Genomic DNA, 27,367 nt, shown 5'->3' on the forward strand with positions numbered 1-27,367 from the left:
GCACACCTGGAAACAATGTACAGAATATCTCATTCTACATGGAGATTCTATAACAGACATCACCACACTCTCTTACATGATGACACTAAAAACTCATCACCTCAAGGAGGACAGCCTCAAGAGTCCTCAGAAGAAATGCCTGTTATTAAAAATCCCTAGCAACTATCATATCATATTCTCTGAGAAGCACACCAAAAAATAAAGTTCTTCTTAGTACCACTTTAGTTAAGGTGAAGGATGCCCAAGGAGGATTCCATTAAGTTGCATCATAATGGTCAATGGATCCCAAAGCAATTTCATATCTGAAAATATGGTGCAGCTACTAAAGTTAAAGAAAATATAAAGTCCCATAATTCTGCAAGCATTCAGTAATCTTACGTCTCAAGCTGACGTGGGGGTCAACGATGAAATCTTCTCATCAGCAAATGAATACTATTTCAGTACGGAATGTATAGTCCTTTTCTAGATTACTGGTAAGATGCCAGCATCATATATAAACCCTGAAAACTGGAACATTCCACAAGATATTACTCTAGCTGATCCTGACTTCCATATCCCACAAACTACTGGATTGTTGATTGATGCACAGTTCTTTTTACAACTTCTAAAGCCAGAGAGGAAATGTCATCCTGGATACCCTGTTATGCAGAACACGCATTTGGATTAGATTCTCAGCGGAGAATATCAGCAGCCACAGGACAAAAATGACAATGAACAAACATCATTTTATTCTCTTTTTTTGGTCAGATCTGATTTTCACCTGGAGAGCCAGTTGCAGAAGTTTTGGAAACTCAGTCAAATAATCCATTCAGTAGAAGAAAGAGAATGTGACAAACATTAAGGAAACAACCCTGAGGGATGCATCTGGCAGGTATGTTGTCCAACTACCAATAAAAAGTGATGAAAATTCAAGACAACTCGCTGAACAGCATTTTCATCTTCTTGAGAAGAGACTGCAAGTGAATGAGAAGTTGCACAAAGGCTACATCTTTATGCCTGAATATGAAGAACTATGACATGTGAAAGAAGTTTAGGCTCAAATTAAAAATGATAAAACAAGATGTCATATGCCTTATCACCCAGTCTTGAAGAGTATCAGTTCCACCATGAAACCAAGAATTGTATATGATGCTTCCACAGGGACTGATAACAATGCTGATCTAAATGACATACTAATGGTAGGCCCCACTATACAAGAAGATCTCTGCCATAGAGACCTTGTATTCATCAAAGATGACAACTAATCACCGTTGCATTGGAGAAGAGGAGGAGTTAATGCGGTGTATCATGGTGATGGTGGTCTCGTCTGAGTTGCCATAGTAAAAACAATCAAGGGTGTGATTGAATGTTCTGTCAATAAACTGTGTGTACTTCCAAAACCAAAAATGGTTACAGATTATTTGTACAAGTAAAAGTTGATAATTACTCATTTATTTGTTTTACTTGTCCTAAAAGTGGCAACACCCCTTTTGGTGGGCAGTATGTTTGATATTTAAAGGATTTTTTTTTTTTTTTTTCTAGTTGCTTTACGTAGCACCGACACAGATAGGTCTTATGGCGACGAAGGGGATAGAAAAGGCCTAGGAGTTGGAAGGAAGCGACCATGGCCTTAATTAAGGTACAGCCCCAGCATTTGCCTAGTGTGAACATGGGAAACCACGGAAAACCATCTTCAGGGCTGTCAACAGTGGAATTCGAACCCACTATATCCCAGATGCAAGCTCAGAGCTGCAGACCCTAACCGCATGGCCAATTTGCCCGGTGGTAAATTTCTTTAATTTCCAATCATTTTTCTTTATGATGTTGTTAGTATGTATTAAGGACAACATTCTTGTTTAACAGTCGTAGTAGGAACTATAATGGGTCTGTTTTGAGTTGGTGGACACTATGCTAGTTTATTTATTTTGGTAGACACAGAGTCTCAGTCTCTCTTGATGCCATGCCACAAGATAGTAGAATCTGTATTAGCAGGCTTTATACAGGGTGCTTTGAAAATAAGGTTCTAGTATTTAGACAGGAGGTAGTATGTATCTCAATAAAAAAGAGAAGTCTTAAAAACATACGGTAGGTCCTAAAATTAATATATATCTTCTGAGAAGTGAACAAATATTTACCATCACTGTAAGAGCAGCATATCTTTTACTGCACAGTAACATTTTAATAAGGAAAAAGTAAGGAAAAGAATTCAGCCATTTGTCACTACGTATTATGCAGCATACCTTTATTTGTGTTTATATCTGAGAGATACACGTGGTGATTATTCACTATAACTTGAGTGTGCTTGAGGCTAGAAGCCCATCTCCCCCCTAGCTTCCTATCTTGGAAGTGGTGACATTCAGTAGTGTTGTGACCTTCATGCAATACAAATGTCATGAGCTGCTGCCAGTGTATAAAGTATGCTAGATACAATGTGAGTAAATTTGTAAGTATTCATGTTTATCTCTAATGTGCTTGATTTGTTCTGAATTAGCTCATTATTATTTGCACTAGTGCTTGCAGCTGGAGATCTTTTGAAACTGAAACTGAAGATGAAGATGATTTGTAAAACTGTACTGTGTTTGGTGTGTTGTTTGCCTAATCAGTAACATGATTTCAGGATGTTGAAGACAGGGAAAAGAACAATCAGATAATTGGTTTAATTGTTTCAGATATGCCAGTGCCCTTTCTCAATATTTCAATGGATATGTTGTAAATAAACCTTACAGTACATTTTATGTTGGTTTCTATCTTCCACAATTATGAAGGTGTTGTGTAGATGGACTGAATTTATGTATCTCTTAGATATGACACGAGCACTGGTGCTACTTTTAGGACATGCCTAATGCAGTGTTAACCAGATGATAATAAGTAGAGTTCATAATACATGCACTTATTCTATACTAAAGGCCATTTATATAGAAAGCAGAAATGAGGTCATCAGGGCTCAGAAGAACTGGGATTGATGAGGATAGAACCAATCTATATAAAGACAACAGTGGCTGAAGATGTGCAGATTGTCCTTGTCTTTTTGTGTTTCCCTTCTATTTCTCTCTCTTCTCATACTGACCCATTAATGTGTGTTTCCTGTATGTATTCCTTTCAATATTCCTAACTTTCTGTATATAAGTTTATTTGCACTTGTTCTTTCTATTACTTTTATTCCATACTACAGTATTGCTGTACCAGTTGGATATGATATTTTCTTATATGTTGAATCAGAGCATGTTTTGTTGTACCGGTAATAGTAATACCAGACATTTGTTTATATTTTTGAAGAGCTGCAACACTGATTAGATAATACATTATGGAACAAAGATCTCACCTGATGCTGGAAGTCCATAACCTGACTGTTAAGGGATGTTAACTCATTCTCCATTTCTTTATTTTTCTTCACCACATCTTCATATTTCATTCTCAGTAAACGGTTTAATTCTTCATTCCGCTGCATCTGTTCACAATGAATAACAGTAAGAGAAGATAAAAATTAGAAGCATAAAGAAATGATTTTTACATATATTGTCCAGAAAGTTTTGAGATAGAGGCTGTAATCATAATGAGAATTAGAAATAATTAAAATACGTTGTCAACGGATGGTATGGTACCCTGTAACCTTGAACTGACCCTTGGCTGTTATTCCATACAATTCCACCATGTAGCACCATGTCACTTAGTAACATAGGTGTCTGTGCTGTGGCAGTATTTTTTGTCTAAGTGGTGAAAGAGCGTGGATGAGAAAACAGAGCCATGTGCGAGCATAAAATTCTGTGTGATGTTAGAAAAGACAGCCCCAGAAATCCAGAACCTTATCCAGCAGGCTTATGGTGAACAGTCATTAGCACAAGCACATATTAGGGAAAAGATATAACCTTGTCAATATTTCTGATAACGTTCTCATCTTTACCTGTTACAGATTATGGATATCATGTTTAACATTGTGAAAAGTTTTCATAATTAATGAAGCAAGCAAAGACAGTTTGCTGGTGGTAAAGACATTTTAAAACTAAAACAATATTTCCTCTTCTGGAGAGGTACATGGTACTGAGGTTTACTCAGCCTATAACAGATTTGAGTATCAGGCTAATTTCTGGTGGGGAAAGAAAGTTGAGCACAGAGCTAACCACTCTACCCCTGAAAGTGCTGAGGTTACGGATGGTGGAAGCCTTTACATTCCACTCCTTCAAGGTCTTCATGACTTGTAAGGAGGTGGGTTTGCTTTGCTTTTCTTACTCCTTGATGAATGAAGATGTGAAAAATTACAAGCTCTAGGATTCTAATAGGCAGTGGAGAATGGGAAAGGCACCATAAGATCTGAAAACGCAACAGCGCAACAGCACTAGGACTGAGAGGAACAAGAGCTGACTAAGGGAAGTAAGAAAAGAAAAATGGAAGCAATACCATAAAACATGTATCAATGAGTCCCAGAAGACAATGGTAGATGACAGAGCTCGCACAAGACATCTGTTAAACAAGCACACTCTTTTAATGAGAGCCTCATAAAATATACCTTCTTCTTTGGTTCTCAATCCATGGGTTGATTTGCAGTAGTCTTCCTACCTTCTCTCCTTTTGACCTTCTTTTTCAATTCTGTGTAGTTCAGACATCCCATATCTGACATGATTTGGTGTATGTATTCCAGACATGGTCTTCTATGCTGATTTCACACTTCTATACAGACCTCTGCTATTTTTTGATAGCACTGTATTATGATGCAATAGGTGGCCTACCAGCTGGTCTCATCTAGTCTGAATCTGATGCCAAAGACATTTTAATTCTCTTGCTCAAGTAAATACCACATCATTTGTTACTCTGTCCATCTAGCTGATTTTTAGCATTTCGTTGCACCAGGTTTCCAAAGCTCCAAGTCTCCTCTTCTCCACTGCCCCCACTGTCCATTTCTTCCAGCCATATTAGGCCACATGCTTTCATCAGTTTCTTCCTGAGATCCAAGCTGAGGCTATTAGATATAAACGAATTCTTCTTTGAGTTGAAAGCGATTTTGGCCTGCACTATATGGCATCTCTCTTCTACTTCAGTCACCTCTTGTTATACTACTCCATAAGTAAGCAAATTCAGCCACTTCTTCCAAAATATGATTCTCCAGTTTGACTCTCAAGCAACTTTACCATTTTCGTTCATCCCAGAGGCACTGAGGTATTCAATAGGATTGAGTTTGGGACTCACGACTGGATGGTCCATGTCAGGAATATTATTGTCCACAAACCACTCATGAACAGACCCTGCTTCACTGTAGGGAACAGTATACTAAACCACACAGTGATCATCTCCAAACTAGTCTTCTATCACAGACAACATGCAGCTGATCAAAATATCCTTATATTTTTCCACTTTTAATGTATTACAAGAAAACAACCCTCCACATTGTCACCACAACTTGGTCAAATTTTGCTGCGGGCACTGTACAGTCTGGGATGTATTGTTCGCCTATTATTCACTTCGCCCAAACCCTCATATATGACAGCTACACAGTCCATGGATTGGTGGTAAAGCTTAGTGAAATGTCGGGTGTGTAGGTGAGTGCCTGAGTACTCTTATCTTCCAGAACACAGTCATGGTGCTAGCTGCACAGTTTATGGCACTGTGGAATTAATAGGTGATGGATGTTATGCAGTTTTCCCATACCATCTACTTGAATGCTTGACAGTCCCTGTCAGTCAACACACATGACCTACCTGGCTGCAGTTTTGTATGGTTGTCCTCATATTTTCACTTCATAATCATGGCTTCAACAGCCAACTTGGGCAACTTTAAAAGTACTGGTCCTGACTGATGGTTTACTGATATGGCAGCCAGTAACCATTCCAAGTTTGAAGTCACAAAGCTTTCTTGCTCCACCTATTCTGCATGTATCTTGTAGCACTGAAGAATATCAAGCTCTCAGCTGCCTTTTATAGTAGCAGCGGTTGTAGTGACATGTCATCTCTAGTCTAGTATATATACTGAATGAGAAACGAACCCTGAAATTCACTTGCTTGGTACAATCACAGATTTTTTCTGGAGTTGATGACTTTCTACAGTCGATTAGGAAAAGAGTAGAGTTTATTGGACAAAGCTGTGATGCATGGTGAGATAAGGAAGTGGTTATTGTAATGAAATGCTGAAGGAGCAGTTATGAGGTTAGGGTGACCAGACGTCCTCTTTTATCCGGACATGTCCTCCTTTTTAGACTATTGTCTGGGATCCAGGTGAATTATTTAAAACACCCTAAATGTCCTCCTTTTTTAATGAATCTGCTTATTTTGGGGTAATCTGTTTTACTATTTCATTTTTACAAATATTATTTCATCATACAATGGCATCATCAATATATCGTATTGATATATGGAAATGTGATTATGGATATACAGTGAATGAAAATCCACAGCCTGTTTCCAGTCATTTGACCGGGTCAGGAATGAAATGAATGAAGCCCCATCTAGCAGTGAGGATAGTATTTGTGCTGGCTGCCGAAGCCTGTTGCACTCCTCTGGGGCAATATGGATATACAGTACTTTATTTATTTATTTATTTATTTATTTATTTAGTGTACAATGCTACAGTTGACAGTCGACTCTATGTACATATTCTTGACATACACACAAAAAGCGATATACAATCGACTCTATATACACCTTAAAAAATATTGTATACTGTATACGAAGTCCACATTAAAAAGGTTAATGTGTCGGGCTTTCAGTCTCTTATAGACGAATGTTCAGCTCTTCCAACCAAGAGAGTGCCTCAGGGATCCCACGATGTATGCCCTCGATGGAACTAGCAAAAGCTTACAGAGGGCAGTCCTTCAGAATGTGCACAATGATTTGCACTTCAGCACCACAGTCACAAGCTGAAGAGTCTTTCCAGCCCCACTGATGCAGAGCAGAAGCACTTCTTCTGACTCCACAGAGCATCTTGTTAAGTGTGGTTCAGGTGGAGTGAGGAAGGTTGACCACAAGCATCTTCATAGTTGGATCTCTGATGTTGACAATGCCATGAGGGTATGATTGAGACCATTCATGTTTCCACGTTTCATCAGGTTTAAAATCTGAATTAAATAATTCCTTTGCCATCCTCCAAGCAAGTTTCCATTATTTCAATCTCATTATGGCATTTTCATCTGTATCCTGATGTATTGGGAGGTAACTGTTCTTCAGTACCCTGGTCCACAGTCTAACAAGGGCACTTTGCCATCTGATGTGAGGAGGCTGAATGTTGACCAGTAATGGTAGATATGATTATTCTATGCACGCCTTGTATTGTGATAATAGATGCTATTTACCACTCTGCACATTGCATGCTTCCCTCTCAGCAATATCTTGTCAGAACACTGTTTTAGAGGGTACCTTAATAAACAAAAATTCAAGAGGCCCAATTTCACTAAGTTAAATCAAATGACAACACTCACTTCAGAAAAGAAAAGCAGCTGAAGAGAACAGTTTAAAAAAAAATTAAGATATAACATTGACACAAAAATATCCTTTTCAAAAACTTTCTAAAATGAACAACTAAGAAAAACACACACAACACAAATGAACAAAAGTGCAATATACTAACAATTTTTTAAGATCTATTTAAGTGAATAGGAAATTGTTTTAAATTAAGTTAGAACATAAGTAGATCCATTTTCCCTCCCCACCTATTTTACTTATTTTTATTAGTTTTGTTTTAAGCATAACAAAGGTACTATTTTAAGACTTTTTTTTTTTAGAAGAAGATAATTCTATGTAATTTCACCTAAGCAATGTTAAGTAGCTGAAGATGTTTCTAAAGCATGAAACATGTTCTAATAATTAATTTGCTTAAAGCAAATATATCGTATCAAACAGGTGGAAGTTTACATTTAATGATTTAATGAAAATAAGAGTTGATGCGGGAAATGAAACTGATTTCTTGCAAGTGTTTCTTTGGCGTGAGGTATTCACTTTATCATATTTTTGTGTATAATATTGCAAACTTCTGTAGGGTATGATGGCAAAATACTATTCAGAACACTTGTGTGATGAAGACATTCCGGCTGTGTTGTTAAGATGTGACAGTGAGAGTGATATTTCTTCTAGTGAAGATAAAGCAGTGAGACAGACAGTGACAGTTCATGTGACACAGATATTAGGCCTGAGACAGGTCAATGAAAGTAACAAATTTGATATAGCCCATACCAGAAGAAATAGTGCACTGTAAACACTACATCTCGCCAGCAAAGGCATAAATGAATAAACATGATAAAATTGACTCTCACTAACACCAAATCAAAAGTGAAGTTTAGGGTTGAAATATAAGATTCATTTGAAATTAAAACTGGATTACAGCACGGAGATGGGCTCTCACCACTATTATTTAATTGTGCTCTAGAAATGGTAATGAGGGAATGGTTTAGAAAATGTCCCCCAAAAATAAAGATTGGCCAAAAAATCAAAACAAATTGCCTGGGTTTTGCCGACGATTTAGCATTACCAGCAGTTCACATAAAAGAAGCAAAAACCCAGATGTCAGAACTTCAGAACATTGTAAATAAAATTGGCCTCAAATAGTCATTTGAAAAAACATAAATTATGCCCAAATAAAAAATCAAAATAGTAACTCAGTTTAAATATCTTGGAGAAGTAATAACACATTACCTAAAGGAAGAAATCTCAATCCAAACAAGAACAAACAGATTAGCTAAAGCACTTTAATTAACATGGGATATCTACAAAAAGATATATCTATCAATAAATGCAAAAATAAAACACTTCAACACAGTTATAAAACTGGAAGCTACATATGCAGCAGAAACAGTTTTTCACCTGAATAAACAATCAAAGACTGACACACTTCACAAAATTGAAAGGAGGATTGGAAGGACCTGCATCAACAAAAAATACCAGAAAGATTGACAGTGGCGGATAATACCTAACAAAGTCATGTACAAAGAGCTAGAACCCATTACAGATACTATGTGTAAGAGGAGACTGGGATTCTTTGAACATACCATGAGGGTGCAGAATTTGAGACTTCTGAAACAACTAGTACAACTCAATCTTGTCTCAAAAAATACCACAACAGGATGAAAATTCATCAGAGAAGTAAGAGAGGATATAAAGGACATAGGCCTTACAACAGAAGACACCACAAATAAGATAAAATTGAATACAAAACTCAAGAATACAAACCTCTGCTTTACCCTTTCGCAAAACAAACCAACAACATGCATATTTTCAACCGAGAAAAGGGCACGAAGATTGGAGCATCTGAAGAAGTACTGGGAGGACCACAAATCCTGAACAATCCCTTCAGAGACCTGAGCGATGGACTGACTAAAGTGATCCTATGCAGTCATAAAACAGAAGAAGAAGAAGTAGAAGAAGAAGAAACTGGAAATTAATAATTTACTAATTTGTTGTGAACATAGAAAGACATAAGTGACAACAAAGTAAATCAGAGGACAAATACATGGATATATCATGAATCATTGAAAAAGTCATCTATATAGCTTGAAAACTGAGGCAAATACAAAATTTTCAGTAAAACCTTACATTTTGCCTTAATTCAGGTTGGCAGGGAAAGGGTTAAGATAAAACTGAAGAACAGGTTTGAGGCACTCACTGAACAACCAGATGAAGAGGTAAACACTGCAAGGGACACAGTGGAGAGATGATGTGAAATGACATTAGTAGACGAATAAGTTATAGCAGTGTTTTTGAAAGTAGGAAAGATCACAATATGAAGATGAAGTTGGAATTCAAGAGGACAAATTGGGGCAAATATTCATTTATAGGAAGGGGAGTTAGGGATTGGAATAATTTACCAGGGAAAATGCTCAATAAATTTCCAAATTCTTTGCAATTATTTAAGAAAAGACTAGGTAAACAACAGATAGGGAATATGCCACCTGGGTGACTGCTCTAAATGCAGATCAGTTGTGAGTGGTCTTCGTGGATTGGTTCATTTATCCTATACGTAGATAAACATTCTACAAGTGCACTGGTTATGATGACAGATTTCAACAATATCCAAGAAAATTGTAGTGTCTTGCAAATTAATTACAGTTCTATGATATACAATAAGCTAGAATAACTGTTCATTGTTGTAGACTCATCAATTATATTGGAATTTTTATCTTGTTTTTCTACTTCTTATTCAAGTGCCATATCCGGTCAACCCAACCATCTGATGAGGCCAACTTACACACTGGGGTGAAACGCTGGCAATCAGGAATGAGTTAGCTGGTAAATTTATAATGTCCAATAATGGACCAACTATATTGATATTACATACCACTTAGTTGAGCAGCTTGTCTCCTTTCTCCCAAATCTTCCCAGGCTAAACTTTGCAACATTTTTGTAATGCTACTCTTTTGTCGGAAATCACCCAGACGTTGGCAATCACCCTGGAGAAAGCACCCCTTTCTTTAGCTATCTTGAAGAAATGTTCGATGTTGTTGATGCAAGTCCAGTTTTTTATGTTTTGGAGCCATGACATCGATGCTTTACCAGCTCTTCACTTGCCTTCTGTTTTTCCTTGTGATATGAAGTGTAGAAGCCCGTACTTTCTACCTCATAGAATATGGTCTAAATATGCTGCTGTCCTGGCTTTGATGATGTTTGCCAGCTCACACTCAGCTCTATTTCTCCTTAACACTTCATTACTGGTTACAAAATCTGTCCAGGCTATTCTGAGCATTTTTTCTCTTTTCTTTGTTTTTCACTTTAAATTCTTTAGCAATGTGGACAATTATATTTGTTGCGCTAGTACGTGATTAAGAACAAATTCCCATGTCTAATCCATTTTTCTTTTCCAGCACCAATAAATTATTGTAACTGGCATAAATCCTGTTATCAGTTGCAAGGTAGTAAGCAGTATTAAACAATTTAACTGATTTATTTACATGTCCCTAGCTTTAGCATGTGCTTTGACAGTCCTGTACATTTTGTTTTTCAAAAAAAGTTCAAAAGAATATATGGTATTTTACTAGAGAAATAGTTAACAGTCTTTGGATTGATGGTGATTGTTTGCTGCTCTTTGTATTCAAATAATGCACTGTCGGCATAGAACAAAGAGGGTAGAGTGTAGGGTATTTGAGCTTGTTACAGTATTTCTATTATTTGTAGTTCCATGTCTCCAGCGAACTTTGCACCTTCAATCATTTAGCATTTAAGGGAACCATTTCTGTTAGCTTGTAGAAAAGTATTTCTAATACTGGTAAGTATTTAGTTTTAACTATGTTTCTGTTGTTTTATTTAACCTATTGTAATTAGGATACATCTAAGCAGATTTAGAACAGTAGTGTACCGGTAGTTATTTTATTTCAAAATTAGTGCTTTTATGTCATATAATCCTTGTGTAGTAGGCCTACAGTATGGGCAAAATCTCTCTACGAATTTAGTTCTAACTAAATTTCTATTGTTTCATTTAACCTGTTGTAATTAGTATAGGCTATCAAAGTAATTAGTCTTAACCACACTTCTATTATTTCCATTAACTTGTTGAAATTAAGATACTCTAAAGTACAGTCTAGAACTGTAGGTAGTTATTTTATTAGATACAAAATTATCTTGCTTGCATTCTTTACTGTTGTGCAATTCTTTCAAAATTCAGTCATTAATAGCAGTTTTCATTCTGTTAGAGTATTATAGGATAATAATATAATATGCCTATGTAGTGTTGTAGTGTATTTAGTACATTCAAGTAACATACCTTACTGTCATGTGATTCTTGTGTTCTTCACTAGACAATATTTATTTCCTTTGATTTTCCTTTTTTTGCCACTGAGAAAAATTACACTTCCTGATTTTTCATTATTCCATAAAGAAGAGTAAAGAATGGCTAAAGAATGTACATGTAGGAACTGTGGGTGTGACCAGGCATTCAAGAGTATAAGGAAGGAGTTGCAGGGGTTTGAGGGGAATAATTAGGATTCTCTCAGAGGACAGCAAGGAAGGTAAGCCTCCCCAAACAATGTATGGGATATGGTAGATATACAAGAGGGATGGGAAGGTAAGGGAGGAGTTATAGAAGACAAGAGGTCTAATGTTTTAAGGGGAAGGAAATTGCAGGCTAAATGCTCTATTCAGGAGAAGAATTCAGGACAGGTATTGGTGAGAAATCGATATGAGTCACTGCAGGTAGAACAGCAGCGAGAATATGAGTGCAGAAGTAGGAGGAAAGGAAATTGTACAGTAGATGATAGGATAGGAAAAGAAAGGTGGAACAGGATCATAGGAGGGAGAAAAGGGATGAGGAAGTATGATGAGAATGTATCTGCAGCGTTAGTCTGTTTGAAGTTCCTACTTCTAGTGTAGTATCGACACTGCATTAGGACATACATTACATCTTGGGAATAAATTGACAACATTGTTTACAACAGACATCCACGTCTACAGGAGGCATTTTCTGGTTACACGAAATTGTCGTCCAGTCTACCTTCTTTTATTTGATATTTTAGCAGCATTTTACGGCAAATTCTTCGATGTTTTTTTAGCACTTCACGACATACCATGATTTTTATCCAACTTTCCAAGATGTCTTAAACTATACCGCCTTCAATTCAACTACTTATTTCCATCCTTATTTTAAATATTGGCCTCAAACTTGAGCATATACTGTCTCTTCTAACCGTCTTGTTCTTATCCTGTTGACGCCTTATTTTTGATATTCTGTTTTCCTAATGTATTATATATTGTTCAAGCTTTTCATCATTCATCAAAAGATCCATTTCAGTATCAGACATGGATTACCTTTTAAAAACAATGTGTGACTATTACTTTTAGATGAATATTTCAATTTTTCAAAGTGATTTTAGTATAGTTCTGTTTTATTCAATATTTTTGTACTGTAAACATTTTGCACCCACAGTATTAACACTTGTAAATATTCATCAATACATTTTACATAAGTTATTATGACTCCTTAGACCATGTGTGTTTTAAAATCGATTGAGGCTGATGATGCCCAATAAATAGTGGGCGAAACATGTACCCTTCAAATTTCTGATAATTTCCATGTGTATTTAACCACACTATAGTGGAATAAATTTGTATTGAATAGGTGGTATTAATATTACTCCTTGTATAAACTTTGTGATTAGCTATTTTTCAATACGGAATAATGACGAGAATAATGGTTTGTAACTGGAATAAATCCAAAGAATAGCAGCTTGATTTGTTCTGGGTGATTTCTGAAAAAAATGGTAGCGTTATGAAAATGTTGCAAAGTTTGGGGTAGGAAGACTTTGGAGAAAGGAGATAAGCTGCTTGACTAAGTGGTGTGTTCCACACTGTCAACAGAGAGGTGTAGTGAAATGACATTAGTAGACGAAGGGTTCAGAGGGTTTTTAGGAATTTTTCCCTAGTATCACCACTATGTGTAATACAGATGATATAAACATCGGGATTTATGTGAATTTAATGATCCCCAACACTTGAACGCACTTTGTACCGCAAGAAACCAATTGCACTATCAAGCCATTCATATATAATTTACTTTTCTCTCCATTACTCCTCTGTCCACACATATAGAAATGACTGTGCATTGGTCCTATCATTATCACAGACTAAACAATTATCTATTACATCAATGCTGCACATGTTGACACTGCCACAATTAATGTTTGAGTCACTTAAATGATTACCATTGTTGGTATTCTGTATTTGGATGTAATTGGAATCTATCAATTCAATTGTACTTGCACTATTATGTTCATTTGTTAATGGTTCAAGCTTTAACTTTTTGTTAAAACCTGAATCTAATGTTTTGAAACGTTTCATTTTGGAAGTTCAGATACCTGCATGTGAAAATCACTATGATAATAGGAGGGCTCAGTGCCAGAGGTGACTAAGCACCAGCTGCCACATTTTGAGTAAATGAAGAATATAGTCATCAAGGGATTACAAATTATAATAGCTTTCAAAATCATTTATTAACAATGAGAAACGTATCCTCCTTTATAAAGAAAAGCATTCCAAAGTTACTCTTACGCTAGTATGCGTATCAGCACTACAAGTTCTACAAATTATGCCTTTAAAGAAATGACTATAACATGCCCTCTGACAGTCAGCATGTTTTAGGGTGTAAATACAATGGGGAGATTTTTTTTTTTGCTCTTTGGATAATTGCATATACACTATCGCAGGAATTATACTATAATATGCTCTCTCCATCCTGATCTGTTGTTGCCTCCACTGTTGCCAGATTTCTGTAGAACTGATGATGAATGGGAGGGATATACTTCAACAGCTCCAACAGGTCGGTCTTTTTTACAGTCTTTATCCTGTTCCCTTGAAGATTCACGAGTGGTGTTGTGCCTCTAAGTCCATCTGGGTGACCAACTGTTCTCTTACTCAGATCAATGGTCATGGAACAAGTTCCTGAAACTTATAGAAAGCTGTGTGGGCTGTCTTTATGAAAAACAATGAGTCAAATCCAAAACCACTGAAAGTTTTGTCCTGCGATATATATTTTTTCCTGTTAGTGATCTTATTCTGGAGTTCTTTGCAGAAATAGAACATGCTGCTGTCTATGTAGTGACATGGGAATGAGGTTTCTTCTTTTATGCTGATGCAATGAGAGTCTGCCTGTTTTCTGGCGAAAAGACATTCATTGGTAAAGGTATTTTCTTCCATCTGATTAGTTCTATCATCGTCACTGACAGTAGGTTAGTCAGATACCGATGAACTCTCACATAAAATCACCACCATCTCAGGACTTAGTCATGTATGGCTCACACATCACAGTCATCTTTATAGTCCCAGACTTGCTCACTGGTGGCAGCACGTTACAGAAACAGTAAGCTTGTTAGTCGTAAGTGGCAGAGATAGAATACGATCTTTTATAATCATTACACTGAAAATGTTGAAAAGAGCTGCGATGGTGCTTAGTTACCTCTGGCATTGAGTCCCTCAGTTATACTGCAACTATTAGCTATTGCTGAGCCTGAGTGCACAACTCAGTACTTGTGTTCATATAAAGACAGTAGTGGGAATTGGTTTGAAATTTATCATTTTATTATTTTTATTTTTATTTTTTTAATTTTTGGTATAAAATTTTTTAATATTTGGACTAAACTTTTGGACTTGGAAGAATTGTTTCGATCTCATAAACCTGGGCTTATCCAGAACTTTTAAAATGACTGTTTTTAAAAATCTGTTAATTATTTAGCAAAATTATCTGTGGATTTCAAAATTTTCTTTTGGGTCAAATTGTTTTGTAACACACTGTACTATAATGCAGAATTCATAAATGTGTTTCCTCTTGCACAAGCATGAACTATTCTAGTACATTCGATTCTCACCAAGTCAGCAAGAAAGACGAGACTTTTGATTGAAGAAAATAAAAGGAAATGTAATTGGCGAATGTGAAATTTGAAGGTGAATTCTGCATTCTGATTGGTTTTCTTTGATGGTTGCACCATTTCCTGTTTCTTGATCTTGCCCAGCTTTGATGGGAGTGAGGTAGCACCTGTGTCTTTGATCATCTGACCATCTTAGCGAGTGGTTGCGCTTGACTTGGCTATCTCAGGGTAAGCGCTGTTCTTTCTTTCTTTCTTTCTTTCTTTCTTTCTTTCTTTCTTTCTTTCTATTCGGTTTTAACTTAACTTCAATTTATTGTAATACTTTTGTTTCTTTCATTATGCAAAAGTTTGCCCTTGAATCGGATGTTCACCACTAATTTTGTCTAAATGCCTTAACTTCTCAGCTAAGATCATCTACAATTTTTTTGGAGGCAAAATACATTTCTTTACCTTTTCTGTACTAATGTTAATTTTATCCATCGGGTTTGCATTCCAGTAGTTCTATTTACCCACTCTAATGTAATTGATTTCATTTGGTCATTTACTGAAGTGTTTCAATTATGACACAAGTGTTTCTTTCTCCTCTTAGTTTGGGAAAATTTTGATTAGATCTCTTGTTTTGTGTAGAAAGAGACTAGCCCTCAGGTTAATCGACATGCGTCGTTGGAATAGGTTTTCATGTTTGAACTTGGTGCCAAACAACCTGTAATTTATGAAAATTTCTTTTAGTGCACTGTGCATGTCTCAAGGTATGTCAATATTTTTGTTTCATTTTGATTATGTTGCCAGAGTTTGGTTTAAAATTTTTCTTGAGTTTAAAAATGCTTTTACTTTAAAATAAAATGTTGTAATTCAAGGGCAATTACCCTCTCCATTTTCTTTCATCACAAAAGACTACATTACATTACCTCTCAGGGATTTATGCCGCTTCCCACATCCATTTCATAGTTGTTATTTTTCCTAACCTGTTTGATAATATTTTGTGTTGTGATGCTTTTGTTGAGTCTAAGATTTATTTCAGTTTAAAATTTCCTTCTTTAATTATTATTTTGTATTGACCTGCAGTAACCATTGGTTACAATACTGACTGATTTGGCCGACAATGTGTCTTGGTGAGGGTTAAAACCTGACAATGATTGCCCAACAGGTAGCTGGTTGGACATTTATTCCTACAAGCCTACAGAAATAAATATCCTGCATATGTAAGGAAACTGCTTGGCCTGCAATATCTGCATTTCTTCACAGTTTGAGTTATAAAATAATATAAGATAATATAAGATTATGGTGCTGAATTGGTCGACCTCGGGTATCTTCGTGATTCGTATTGGCAACCTCTGAAACACAAACTATGAATCGCTAATGCATCGCTGTGCGACATTGGCGTACTATTTATGTACTAGTACTGTTGTTGTTTACACAGCAAAGCCACACTATAGAATTCATGCTAAGAACAAGATTCGCATTGAGAAATTTTATATAATGTGTGTATGACACAGTTGTTGGCTTAAGATAATAAAGGTTTAGAAAATTCATATCGATCGGTCATATTATAGATTCAATTCAGATTTAATTTCCATTCAGTTGGCAGTATTACCAGAACCGGGAGAGCTTCCACCTTACTCCTCACCCCGTACAAAGAAATATTGCTAAAAGGTGCGCGGACTATACATTTTCGATTGTTATTTTTTTTTAAGTGCCCTGGCACCACCAGGTCTCGAAAAAAGTGCCCTAGTGCCAACAGGGCCAGCCAGGGTTGAAATGCACCATTGGGTGGAATTACATCTGCACAAGATAAAGAGCATGAAGAACTGCATTAAACAATAAACACACATAAGTGTATTCACCTCTATTGCTTGAACCTTGAGCATATTCTCCAGTTTCTGCAGGCGAGCAGAGTTGGTTTTATTCTGCTCAGATTCTTCTTCAACCTCTTGTTTCAGTCTTTCATTTTCTTCCTTGAGAGCATCATTCTCCTTCTTCAATTCCTCATCACCTTTTGAGGTCTAAAGTACAACAAAACATACACATTTATAACAAAGCAAAACAAATTGGCAGGATAATATGAACATAAATACTACATCCACTCTGTCTAAGCTTACATTTAAGGGAGATAGTTCAATATGCAAAAATCTTCAGCTATTTTGAAACCACAGCTATAGAATACGTCCATTTGGTATGAATATACCTCAGATACTAAGTTCAATCACAGGCATATTCTGATTTTTCGTTAATAAAACTTCTGTAAAACTAGAAGTACAAAATAAAGTATGCAAAGGATCCACCTTCTTCTATCAACTGCAGAATCTAATCTGGGTCAAGGCAGTTCCTTTCGGAACAAAAACCAACGGTGTTCAAGTCATACTTTCTGCCAATCATGACATACATCTTGGAGAGTTGTGCATTAAATACATGAGACATTAGTAAATTACAAGCATTTGAAATGAAGTTTCTGAGATCAGCTGTGCAGAAGATGATCAAATATGATTACATCAGAAGAGACATTCAGGTAAACTCGACAGTGGAAGAAAGACTGAGAGCTGCATGGCTGAAATGATTTGGCCATGTAAAGTGAATGCAGGTAATACAAATTCCCAGGAAGTACTTGAGGAAGATAGTGTCAGGAAAAAGACCAGTCAGGCATCCCAGAAGGTGGTGGATGGACCAGATTGAAGATGATCTATGAGAAAGAGATGGAGGCATATTGCTCACCCAAATCATACCTAACCTGCTGGAAGGATGCACAGATGATGATGATGATGATGATGATGATGATGAATATTAACATGTAAAACATGTTCTTTATACTGGAGCATTGCACTTGCTACAGAACAAGTAAACTGATCACATGGTGGGACAATCATAGGGTTATCTCTACATATAAAAATGAAATTGCTCTGTGTGTGTGTGTGTGTGCGTGCGTGCGTGCGTGCGTGCGTGCGTGCGTGTGTGTGTGTGTGTGTCTCTCTGCCTTCCGAAACATAGGCCTAGTCATGTCTAAATCGATGCGTACAATTTCATGAACATTTTCACGAACATTCTCAGAGGAAACTATCACATGATAAACCAATTTTATTTCAAAATATTGACCTGAAGACATATTATTTGCAGAATGATAGCTTAAAATAAGTTGTCTATTTTTTTTTTTCACTCATTCACACCAAAACTATGGGACCAACTGAGCTGAAATTTTGTTCAAATATTCAGTTCAACCACAGACATATTCACATTTTTCAGTAATAAACTATAAAAATGGCAGGCAGGTACAGTATTTACTGAACTTGTGCATGTTTTATCATCAAAATAATCAAAATCAAAATGATCAGCTATATCACAAAATAAATCCCAGCATGTATGCTTAAATTTCAGTTTTCTCCAAAAAGGTCTTTATGACTATAATGGTTCAAAGCAAAATAATTCTTTTAAAGTGTTAAAGCGTTTGATCCAGAACATCCGCTGGCCAAGTGCTCTCGAGAGTGATATCTCCAAGATAAGAATGAATACATTAATAAAATCTGCTCTGAAATCCTGATGCATGCATATTCCATAGAAACCAGTGACTTAATCATACAGATCTCTCAAAAGTTCTCACCCCGTACATGAGTCATCCACAATTCTGATGTCTTAGTAATAGAAATTGAGGATGTAGTAGAAACTACTACAAGGACATACTGTGAAAACTTTTAATGACCAAACCTATTCTCAAGAGGAAACAATGGTACATTATGATCAGACAGAACCCAACATTCTGAGATCTGAGAGTTCCCTCCTGGGAAATCTACAGGCATTGACATGGTCACTGCTGAGTATACAAAAGCGATGGGCCCCCACAGTGTTGGCATCATCCATCAAATATGTGAAACTCTGAACAATGACTGGAGGACTGGCACACCTCTCTCATCAAGCCCATGCATAAGAAAGGGTCTTTGAGAGACTGCAACAACTTCCACCTGATAACCCTGATCTCACAAATGAGCAAAGTTATACTCTATGTGATACAGAAGAGACTGGAATACTTCCTCTCCTGGCAACAGACAGCAGAACTGGCTGGCTTTGTGAAAAGCACAGGTAACTGAGAGCAGATATTCAACCTTAAACAGCATACAGAAAAGGCAAGAGAGTACTATACACGCATGTACACCAGCTTTGTCGAATATGAAAAAGTGTTTGAAAATCTCTGTTTGGGAAAGCTCTGGAAAATAACGGGAGATATGGGTATACCACCTACACATCTGTATGACTCTTGCCACTTGGTCCTGAAGATAGACAATGTTCTGTCCTGTAAATGCCACATTAGGAAGGGAGATTGTCAAGGATGTTTCCTGTTGCCACCATTATTCAACAGTGAATATATTTAGAGGCATCTTAGATAAACAGGATGGAGGGATGTCCATTGGTGGAATTAAGAACTCAAACCTCTGCTATGCTGATGGTACCGCTCTTATTGCATCCAGCAAAGAACAACTTGAAGAAATGATGCAAAGTGGAGATTGATAGTGCTGAATATTGTTTACATATCAATGTAAGTAAAAGTAAGCTTATAACTGAGAGCCACAAAAACTGAATTGGCCAAATGTTAACCGGATTGACAGATACGAGGTTGTGGTGCAAACTGTATATTTGGGACGTATCATGAGGAGTGATGGTAATTTTGAGCTGGAGATATGCAGACACATACAACTGGGCTGCATTGCTATGATGCAACTGGTCGTTATGCTACTTAGGTTCCAAAATGGGTAAAATATAAATATGTAAATAAATTCAATGTTAATTTTAATCTTATACCAGTTGTATATTATTATTAGAAGTAATTTCACATACTGTATATGAGTTGTCTATGTTTGTAAGATGATATATAAGTAGAATTTTGTAAACAATATAAATTTATTAAGGATGATTATTAGCGTAAATTGTATAATATTGTATTCTAGGAAAATTTTCTTCGTCTCTTGTTAATTTAAAATTTAGTGCTTGACAATAATGTATTTTAGTGTACCATTTGCCACCGAGGTAGACACCTCATTTGCAAATAAAGAGATTTTGATTTGATTTTGATTTGAACTGACCAAAATATGGTGGGACACTTCAATAACCACTGCAACAAAAATCAATCTTGTCAACACCTTTGTGTTCTCTGTTATGTCCTACGCATCAGAGACATGTAATTTATGCACCACTGACTACCATTACATTGAGGCATTTGAGATGTGCTCCTGGAAATATACGCTTTGCATTCCGTGGACAGTATGCAGAATTAACACATCCATTCAGGAGGAAATTCGACCGCAACAAAGATTGTCAAACCTGAAACATAAGAGAATCCTTACATTCTTTGGGCATATCACTCACAACCCTCGGAAAGTCCAACGGGAAGTGATGACGTGGCAGGCCGCCAACCCATTGGATTGACCTCATGGAAACCCTAGTAAATTCCAACCCAGAGCAAGCAACTTGACTGGCTAAACACTGTAGTCAACGATGAGGAGCAGTATGACTTGCAGAATGTACCAACATACCATAATCAAAACAATATAGCCCCATATATCTGTAAAGATCGAATACGGTGACGGAACACCTAGTGAATAAAAGAATTAATACTGCAAAATGAAACAATATAGCAAAGATATGACAGCATGTATTTCAAGTGGTGTTCATACTTTGTTTCTTTTTTTTTACATCTGCTAGTGGACAATCAATCAATCAATCAATCAATCAATCAATCAATCAATCAATCAATCAATCAATCAATCAATCAATCAATCAATCAATCAATCAATCAATCAATCAATCAATCAATCAATCAATCAATCAATCAATCAATCAATCAATCAATCAATCAATCAATCTCGATCTGTATTTAGGACAGTTGTCCAGGTGGCAGATTCCCTCATTAATCCTGATCTGCGGTTTATCCGGATCGAAAATTATAAAAATTTAATTTTACTTGTACAGTATTGCTTTTACGGGGTCGACTCTTCTTGAATGTCCTTTCAGCCGAGGGTAGTTAAGGACAGGAATTGGAAGTAATTCGGCCATGGTCTATCAAAGGTACCGTTCTGGCATTTAACTGGAACTGAGAATGGGAAACCGTGGATTCCCAGGACGACGGACTTGGGATTCGAACCCACTCTTTTTCTGAATGCAACGCACTGCTAACATGCCTCCCACGCAGAGCTACGCTGCTCAGTTACTTTGTTCAGTCACTTCATCAATCACTTTTTTAATGATCATCCTGCTGACATGGAGTCGATGACACTCATCCGCTACTGCAGACATTGTTATCTTGGGTTCACATCGTTGTCAATAATGACCCGTTGTGTGATTGCTTAAGATGATGAAAGAGAAAGAGAATGAGTCATCATATCCAGTAGTCTGTGAGAGACCACATAAGTAGCTAAAGGTTAACACCACGTTGTACAGTTACAGTATTGTCCTGTGCAGTATTGTATTGCTTGAGTGTCTGGCTCCATGGCTAAATGGTTAGCGTGCTGGCCTTTGGCCACAGGGGTCCCGGGTTCGATTTCCGGCATGGTCGGGAATTTTAACGACCATTGGTTAATTCTCTGGCACGGGGGCTGGGTGTATGTGTCGTCTTCATCATCATTTCATCCTCATTATGACGTGTAGGTCGCCTACGGGCCTCAAATCGAAAGACCTGCACCTGGTGAGCCGAACATGTCCTTGGACACTCCCGGCACTAAAAGCCATACGCCATTTCATTTCATTTCATTGCTTGAGTGAGCATGAAATGGCTTCAAAACAGAAGAAAAAGGTTGTTTCCATGGACAAAATGTTAGAAGCATTAAACAGGCTAGACAAAGGAGAACTTTTGAAAAATATTGCTGTAGACTATGATGTAGGGAATTCAACTGTGTGTAATTGGAAGATAAACCAAAAAGAAATTGAAGACTTCTGCTTTAAAATGATGACAAAAGATAATTTAGAGAATCGTGCCACAGAAAGAAAGCTAGAAATGAATCTAGATGATGCATTATTCAAGTGGTTCAGTGAAAAAAAGAGAGCATGGTGCTCCGATTTCAGGGCCGATTTTACAAGAAAAGGCGCTTATTTTAAACAGCAAGCTAGCAAATGGAGTTCCTAACTTCACAGCTGTCCAGGGTTGGTTGGAAAGGTGAAAACCTTGTCAGTGACAGCATCTAAATTAGATGATTTGGCAAGGGGTTATAAAGGAAGTAAAGATCGCACTACAATTATGGCATGCGCCAATGCATCTGGAGGCCATAAATCTCCTCTCCTGTTAATAGGAAAATAAAAAAAAATTCCCCTTGCTCTTAAAAATGTGAATCGATCTGCCTTGCTGGTTTTTTACACATCCCAAAATAATGCATGGATGGACTGTGGAACTTTCAAAAACTGGTTCAAAGAAAACTTGGTGTCAAACGTAAAAAGGTTTTTAACGAAGCAGGGTTTGCCAATGAAGGCCATTTTGTTCATTGACAATGTGCCATCACATCTGGGAGTAGAAGAGTTGGTCAGTGGTGATATCCGAGTGAAATTTCTGCCACCTAATGTAACAGCCCTGTTGCAACCAATGAACCAGGGTGTATTAGAAAACATCAAGCAGTTATACAGGAAGCAGCTGCCCAGTAAACTGATTGAAGAAGAGTGGGAATATGGAATAATTTCGGTGTTGAAATCAATAAATATGAAAGACATTATTTATATGATCACATCTGCATGGAATCAAGTTAGTGAAATGACAATTAAAAAGTCTTGGAAACATACATGGCCTTCTATCTGTGCATCTATCACTGAGGTTTGTGAAGTTGTGGACTCTTCTGAGTTCCTTGACACATTTGCATGCACTCCCGGATGCTTGGACATAGATGAGAACGACGTAAATTACTGGTTGAAAAATTACTATAATTCGTGCTATGGCATAATGACAGATGAAAAAATTATTGCCTCTTGTTCCTCAGCAGGTAATGACAAGAGTGATGGTGAATTCGAAAATGAAACTGGCGCTCCATCAGAAAAAGCAATGACTCGTGGAGAGGCAACAATGCAACTGGACAAACTTATGGTCTATTTTGAATCCAAGACTGAAACCACACTAGCAGAACTGATGTTAGTAAAACGTCTTTATGACCATGCTGCGCGCAAACGCTATACAAATGTAAAACAGAAAAAAATCACACACTATTTTAGTGCATAAAACAGAGTCATAAATGTAAGAAAAGTGTTTTTATACATTTTTTGTTCAATTGGAAAAGGTAATACTATACAACTGATGTTAATAGATTATATAACATGTACTGTATTTGTTTTTTTTGCTTTTTTCCAGGTTTTCAATAATCCGGATCAGTTCCGGTCCCATTTAAGCTGGATAAATGAGGTTCTTATGTATATGTTATAGACCTAAACATTATTAATACAATAATCAATGCATAACACTTTGTACTTCTTTGTTCCACTTATGCTTGGTAATCATCACAGAGATGGATTTTACTAATAAGCATTTAATGTATAAGACTTATTTTTTTTACACCACACACATTTTGCCATCGATTACACCTTATACAGTGTACAGACTATATCAATATTGCTGGATTTAAAACAAAACTGTACAGGGCATTCAAATGCTTGTGGTTTTTCATAGACTTACCCATATTTGTACCAGCTGTACTTCCAGATGTATTTAAACTCTGTACATTGCAATGTTGAGTTTTCCCTGACCTTCTGTATGGTTTTGAAGGTTGAACGCTCAGTCTTTTGCTGGAGAGACAGATTGAAACTTTTGAAATGTACTGTACTTGTACAGAAGAATGCTTTGAATATCTTAGGTAGAAAACAAGACCAATGAGGAAGTCCTCAACTTGTTAAATAAGAAAAAAGAGCTTCTAACAATCGTCAAGGAACGAAAGCTCAGGTACATCGGACACATCATGAGAGGTGAAAGACAGGAACTTTTCCATCTCATCATCAAGGGGAAAATGAAAGAAAACGATCTGTGGGGAGACGGAGAAATTCCTGGCTTAAAGACATACGCCACTGGTATGGACGAACTATCATCAAAATCTTTCGAGCTGCTATTTTGAGAGTTATCATAATCAATTGGATCACCAATCTTTGTAGGGAGACAGCATCGTAAGAAGAAGAAGAGACCTGATTGTGCGCTAATAACTGAGTGTACAGAATGTAACTGCGGTGATGGATTTTTTGTGTCCATACACTAGTATGCTCTAGTTGGTTGCATGCTCTGTCAGAGAGAGCTCTGATGGTTGTAATAGTAAAAAAAATTTGGAACATCTTGCAGAAAATGTTGAGTTAGAAAAGTAGGAATTCCATGCATGTCATCTTGCTGGAAGAGCATCTGTTGCAATTTATGCAAGATATTTTAGAAATTCTTGAATGATGTTTCTGATGTACTGTACTCTGCATGGTTACAACCACAAATGTGAGTTGAAAATGAGCAGCATAAAACATTGCATTTCCTATCATTATGCAAGAATTTGGTCTAGTCTGACTCAGGACTAAAGGTGTTAACCAGCTGTCTGCCTAATATATATATGGGAAAGGGCAGAATATCCTTTCAAGACTGATGACTACAGATTACTAACCCTCTCTGAAGTCAACCCATTCTTAGTGGATGTTTTTCCTTTTCTATTTCTTGTACAAATAAATGTCTTACTTTATAACATAGAACCCAATTGTTCTTCAGCTCTATATGCAGATGACACTACATTTTTAATTGAGATCAATATAGCCAAAGAGTTTAGTGTACTAACAAGATGGCAATTTATTTGTGCATTGAAGACACAACAGGGCACTTCTAATGGTTTAAAGTGATACATTCTTTAGGGTGCCTCCTACTTTAGAGAACTGATTACTGTACTAAAAATGGTGTCATGTCAAGTAACTATTACAGAATACTATGCCTGTGTATTAAGGCAGCTCAGTGCTAAGAGATGGGAATCACATTTTAAGGACCTATGTTAAAATTATTACAATGCTTGCTCTTTATTATGTTTACTTCGTTTTACAATTATTACTCTTAAAGTTTGTTTTTTTAATAGTAATTTTCAACTTTTTTAAGAAAGGCTGATTTTATTATTTATGATCAATAAAATTACAGAATATATGGACACAAACAATACATGGAGTTGTATAGCTTTTATCAAATGGCTACAGCATTTTATTTTGTTCTGTTCAATTTTCATTATGATACATATAAAAACAAACAAAGCCTCAATATTTCCTGCACCTTGCACAGTAAATGAAAGCTACTTGTGAACAGTCACATACATGGTAGTCCAGATTTCACCTGCTTTTCTTAGTTACCTTGACATTGTTCTTCACCTCCAATGAAGGTGGAATTGATACCCCTGTACACATTAAACACACGAACCATCAGATGTGTCTCCACTACAACTGTTATCACTACCATCACTTACCATCTAGAACAGATTTGGTCAGCGCCTTAAAGCCTGTGCCTCCTATAATAAAAATCTGAGGAAGGCCCCTGTGTATAAAGGAAAGGGTGATAGACATAAAGCTGAAAATTACAGGCCAGTAAGTTTGACATGCATTGTACGTAAGCTTTGGGAAGGCATTCTTTCTGATTATATGAGACATGTTTGTGAAATTAATAACTGGTTCGATAGAAGGCAATTTGGTTTTAGGAAAGGTTATTCCACTGAAGCTCAACTTGTAGGATTCCAGCAAGATAAAGCAGATATCTTGGATTCAGGAGGTCAAATGGACTGTACCGCGATTGACCTGTCTAAAGCATTTGATAGGGTGGATCAAGGGAGACTACTGGCAAAAATGAGTGCAATTGGACTAGACAAAAGAGTGACTGAATGGGTTGCTATATTTCTAGAAAATAGATCTCAGAAAATTAGAGTAGGTGAAGCTTTATCTGACCCTGTAATAATTAAGAGGGGAATTCCTCAAGGCAGTATTATCGGACCTTTATGTTTTCTTATATATAAATGATATGAGTAAAGGAGTGGAATCGGAGGTAAGGCTTTTTGCGGATGATGTTATTCTCTATAGAGTAATAAATAAGTTACAAGATTGTGAGCAACTGCAATGTGATCTCGAAAATATTGTGAGATGGACAGCAGGCAATGGTATGTTGATAAACGGGGTTAAAAGTCAGGTTGTGAGTTTCACACATAGGAAAAGTCCTCTCAGTTTTAATTACTGCATTGATGGGGTGAAAGTTCCTTTTGGGGATCATTGTAAGTATCTAGGTGTTAATATAAGGAAAGATCTTCACTGGGGTAATCACATAAATGGGATTGTAAATAAAGGGTACAGATCTCTGCACATGGTTATGAGTGTGTTCAGGGGTTGTAGTAAGGATGTAAAGGAGAGGGCATATAAATCTCTGGTAAGACCCCAACTAGAGTATGGTTCCAGTGTATGGGACCCTCACCTGGATTACCTGATTCAAGAACTGGAAAAAATCCAAAGAAAAGCAGCTCGATTTGTTCTGGGTGATTTCCAACAAAAGAGTAGTGTTACAAAAATGTTGCAAAGTTTGGGCTGGGTAGAACTGAGAGAAGGAAGGAGGGCTGCTTGACTAAGTGGTATGTTCTGAGCTGTCAGCGGAGAGATGGCGTGGAATGACATTAGTAGACGAATAAGTTTGAGTGGCGTTTATAAAAGTAGGAAAGATCACAATATGAAGATAAAGTTGGAATTCAAGAGGACAAACTGGAGCAAATATTCATTTATAGGAAGGGGAGTTAGGGATTGGAATAACTTACCAAGGGAGATGTTCAATAAATTTCCAATTTCTTTGAAATCATTTAGGAAAAGGCTAGGAAAACAACAGATAGGGAATCTACCACCTGGGTGACTGCCCTAAATGCAGATCAGTATTGATTGTTGATTGATTGAAGGGTTACTTCACCCATTTGGTTTACTGCCAGATTTTTTAAGCCATGAACTGTGTTCCCAGACTCACAAAGCAACCAAACCTAATGCCCTCCATAACATATCTCCCTGGTCTCTACAAAATCGATCATAATTTTAAAACACGCATTTAGCTTGTTTACTTCAATGTGTGTAGTGAAGTCAGTGTAATAAAGACTATGCCTTTACTCCATTAAAAATTATCTGAACATTTCTATGTTTTTTTGTATGTACAGTATTTAA

At 36.7% G+C, this 27,367-nt stretch overlaps 1 protein-coding gene across 1 annotated transcript in view; it reads right to left on the reverse strand.

Annotated features, from left to right (window-relative positions):
* LOC136877767 (restin homolog) overlaps window positions 1-27,367 on the reverse strand; it is a 151,466-nt gene that overhangs the window by 121,903 nt on the left and 2,196 nt on the right. The window contains exons 3-4 of the mRNA XM_068228738.1: window positions 17,086-17,244; window positions 3,302-3,427 (exon numbers count right to left, since the gene is read on the reverse strand). Coding sequence (XP_068084839.1) covers window positions 3,302-3,427; window positions 17,086-17,244 — 285 coding nt within the window. The remainder of the gene's footprint in view (window positions 1-3,301; window positions 3,428-17,085; window positions 17,245-27,367) is intronic.

Source organism: Anabrus simplex, chromosome 7 (genome assembly GCF_040414725.1).
Source record: "Anabrus simplex isolate iqAnaSimp1 chromosome 7, ASM4041472v1, whole genome shotgun sequence".
In the NCBI taxonomy this organism is placed as follows: domain Eukaryota; kingdom Metazoa; phylum Arthropoda; class Insecta; order Orthoptera; family Tettigoniidae; genus Anabrus; species Anabrus simplex.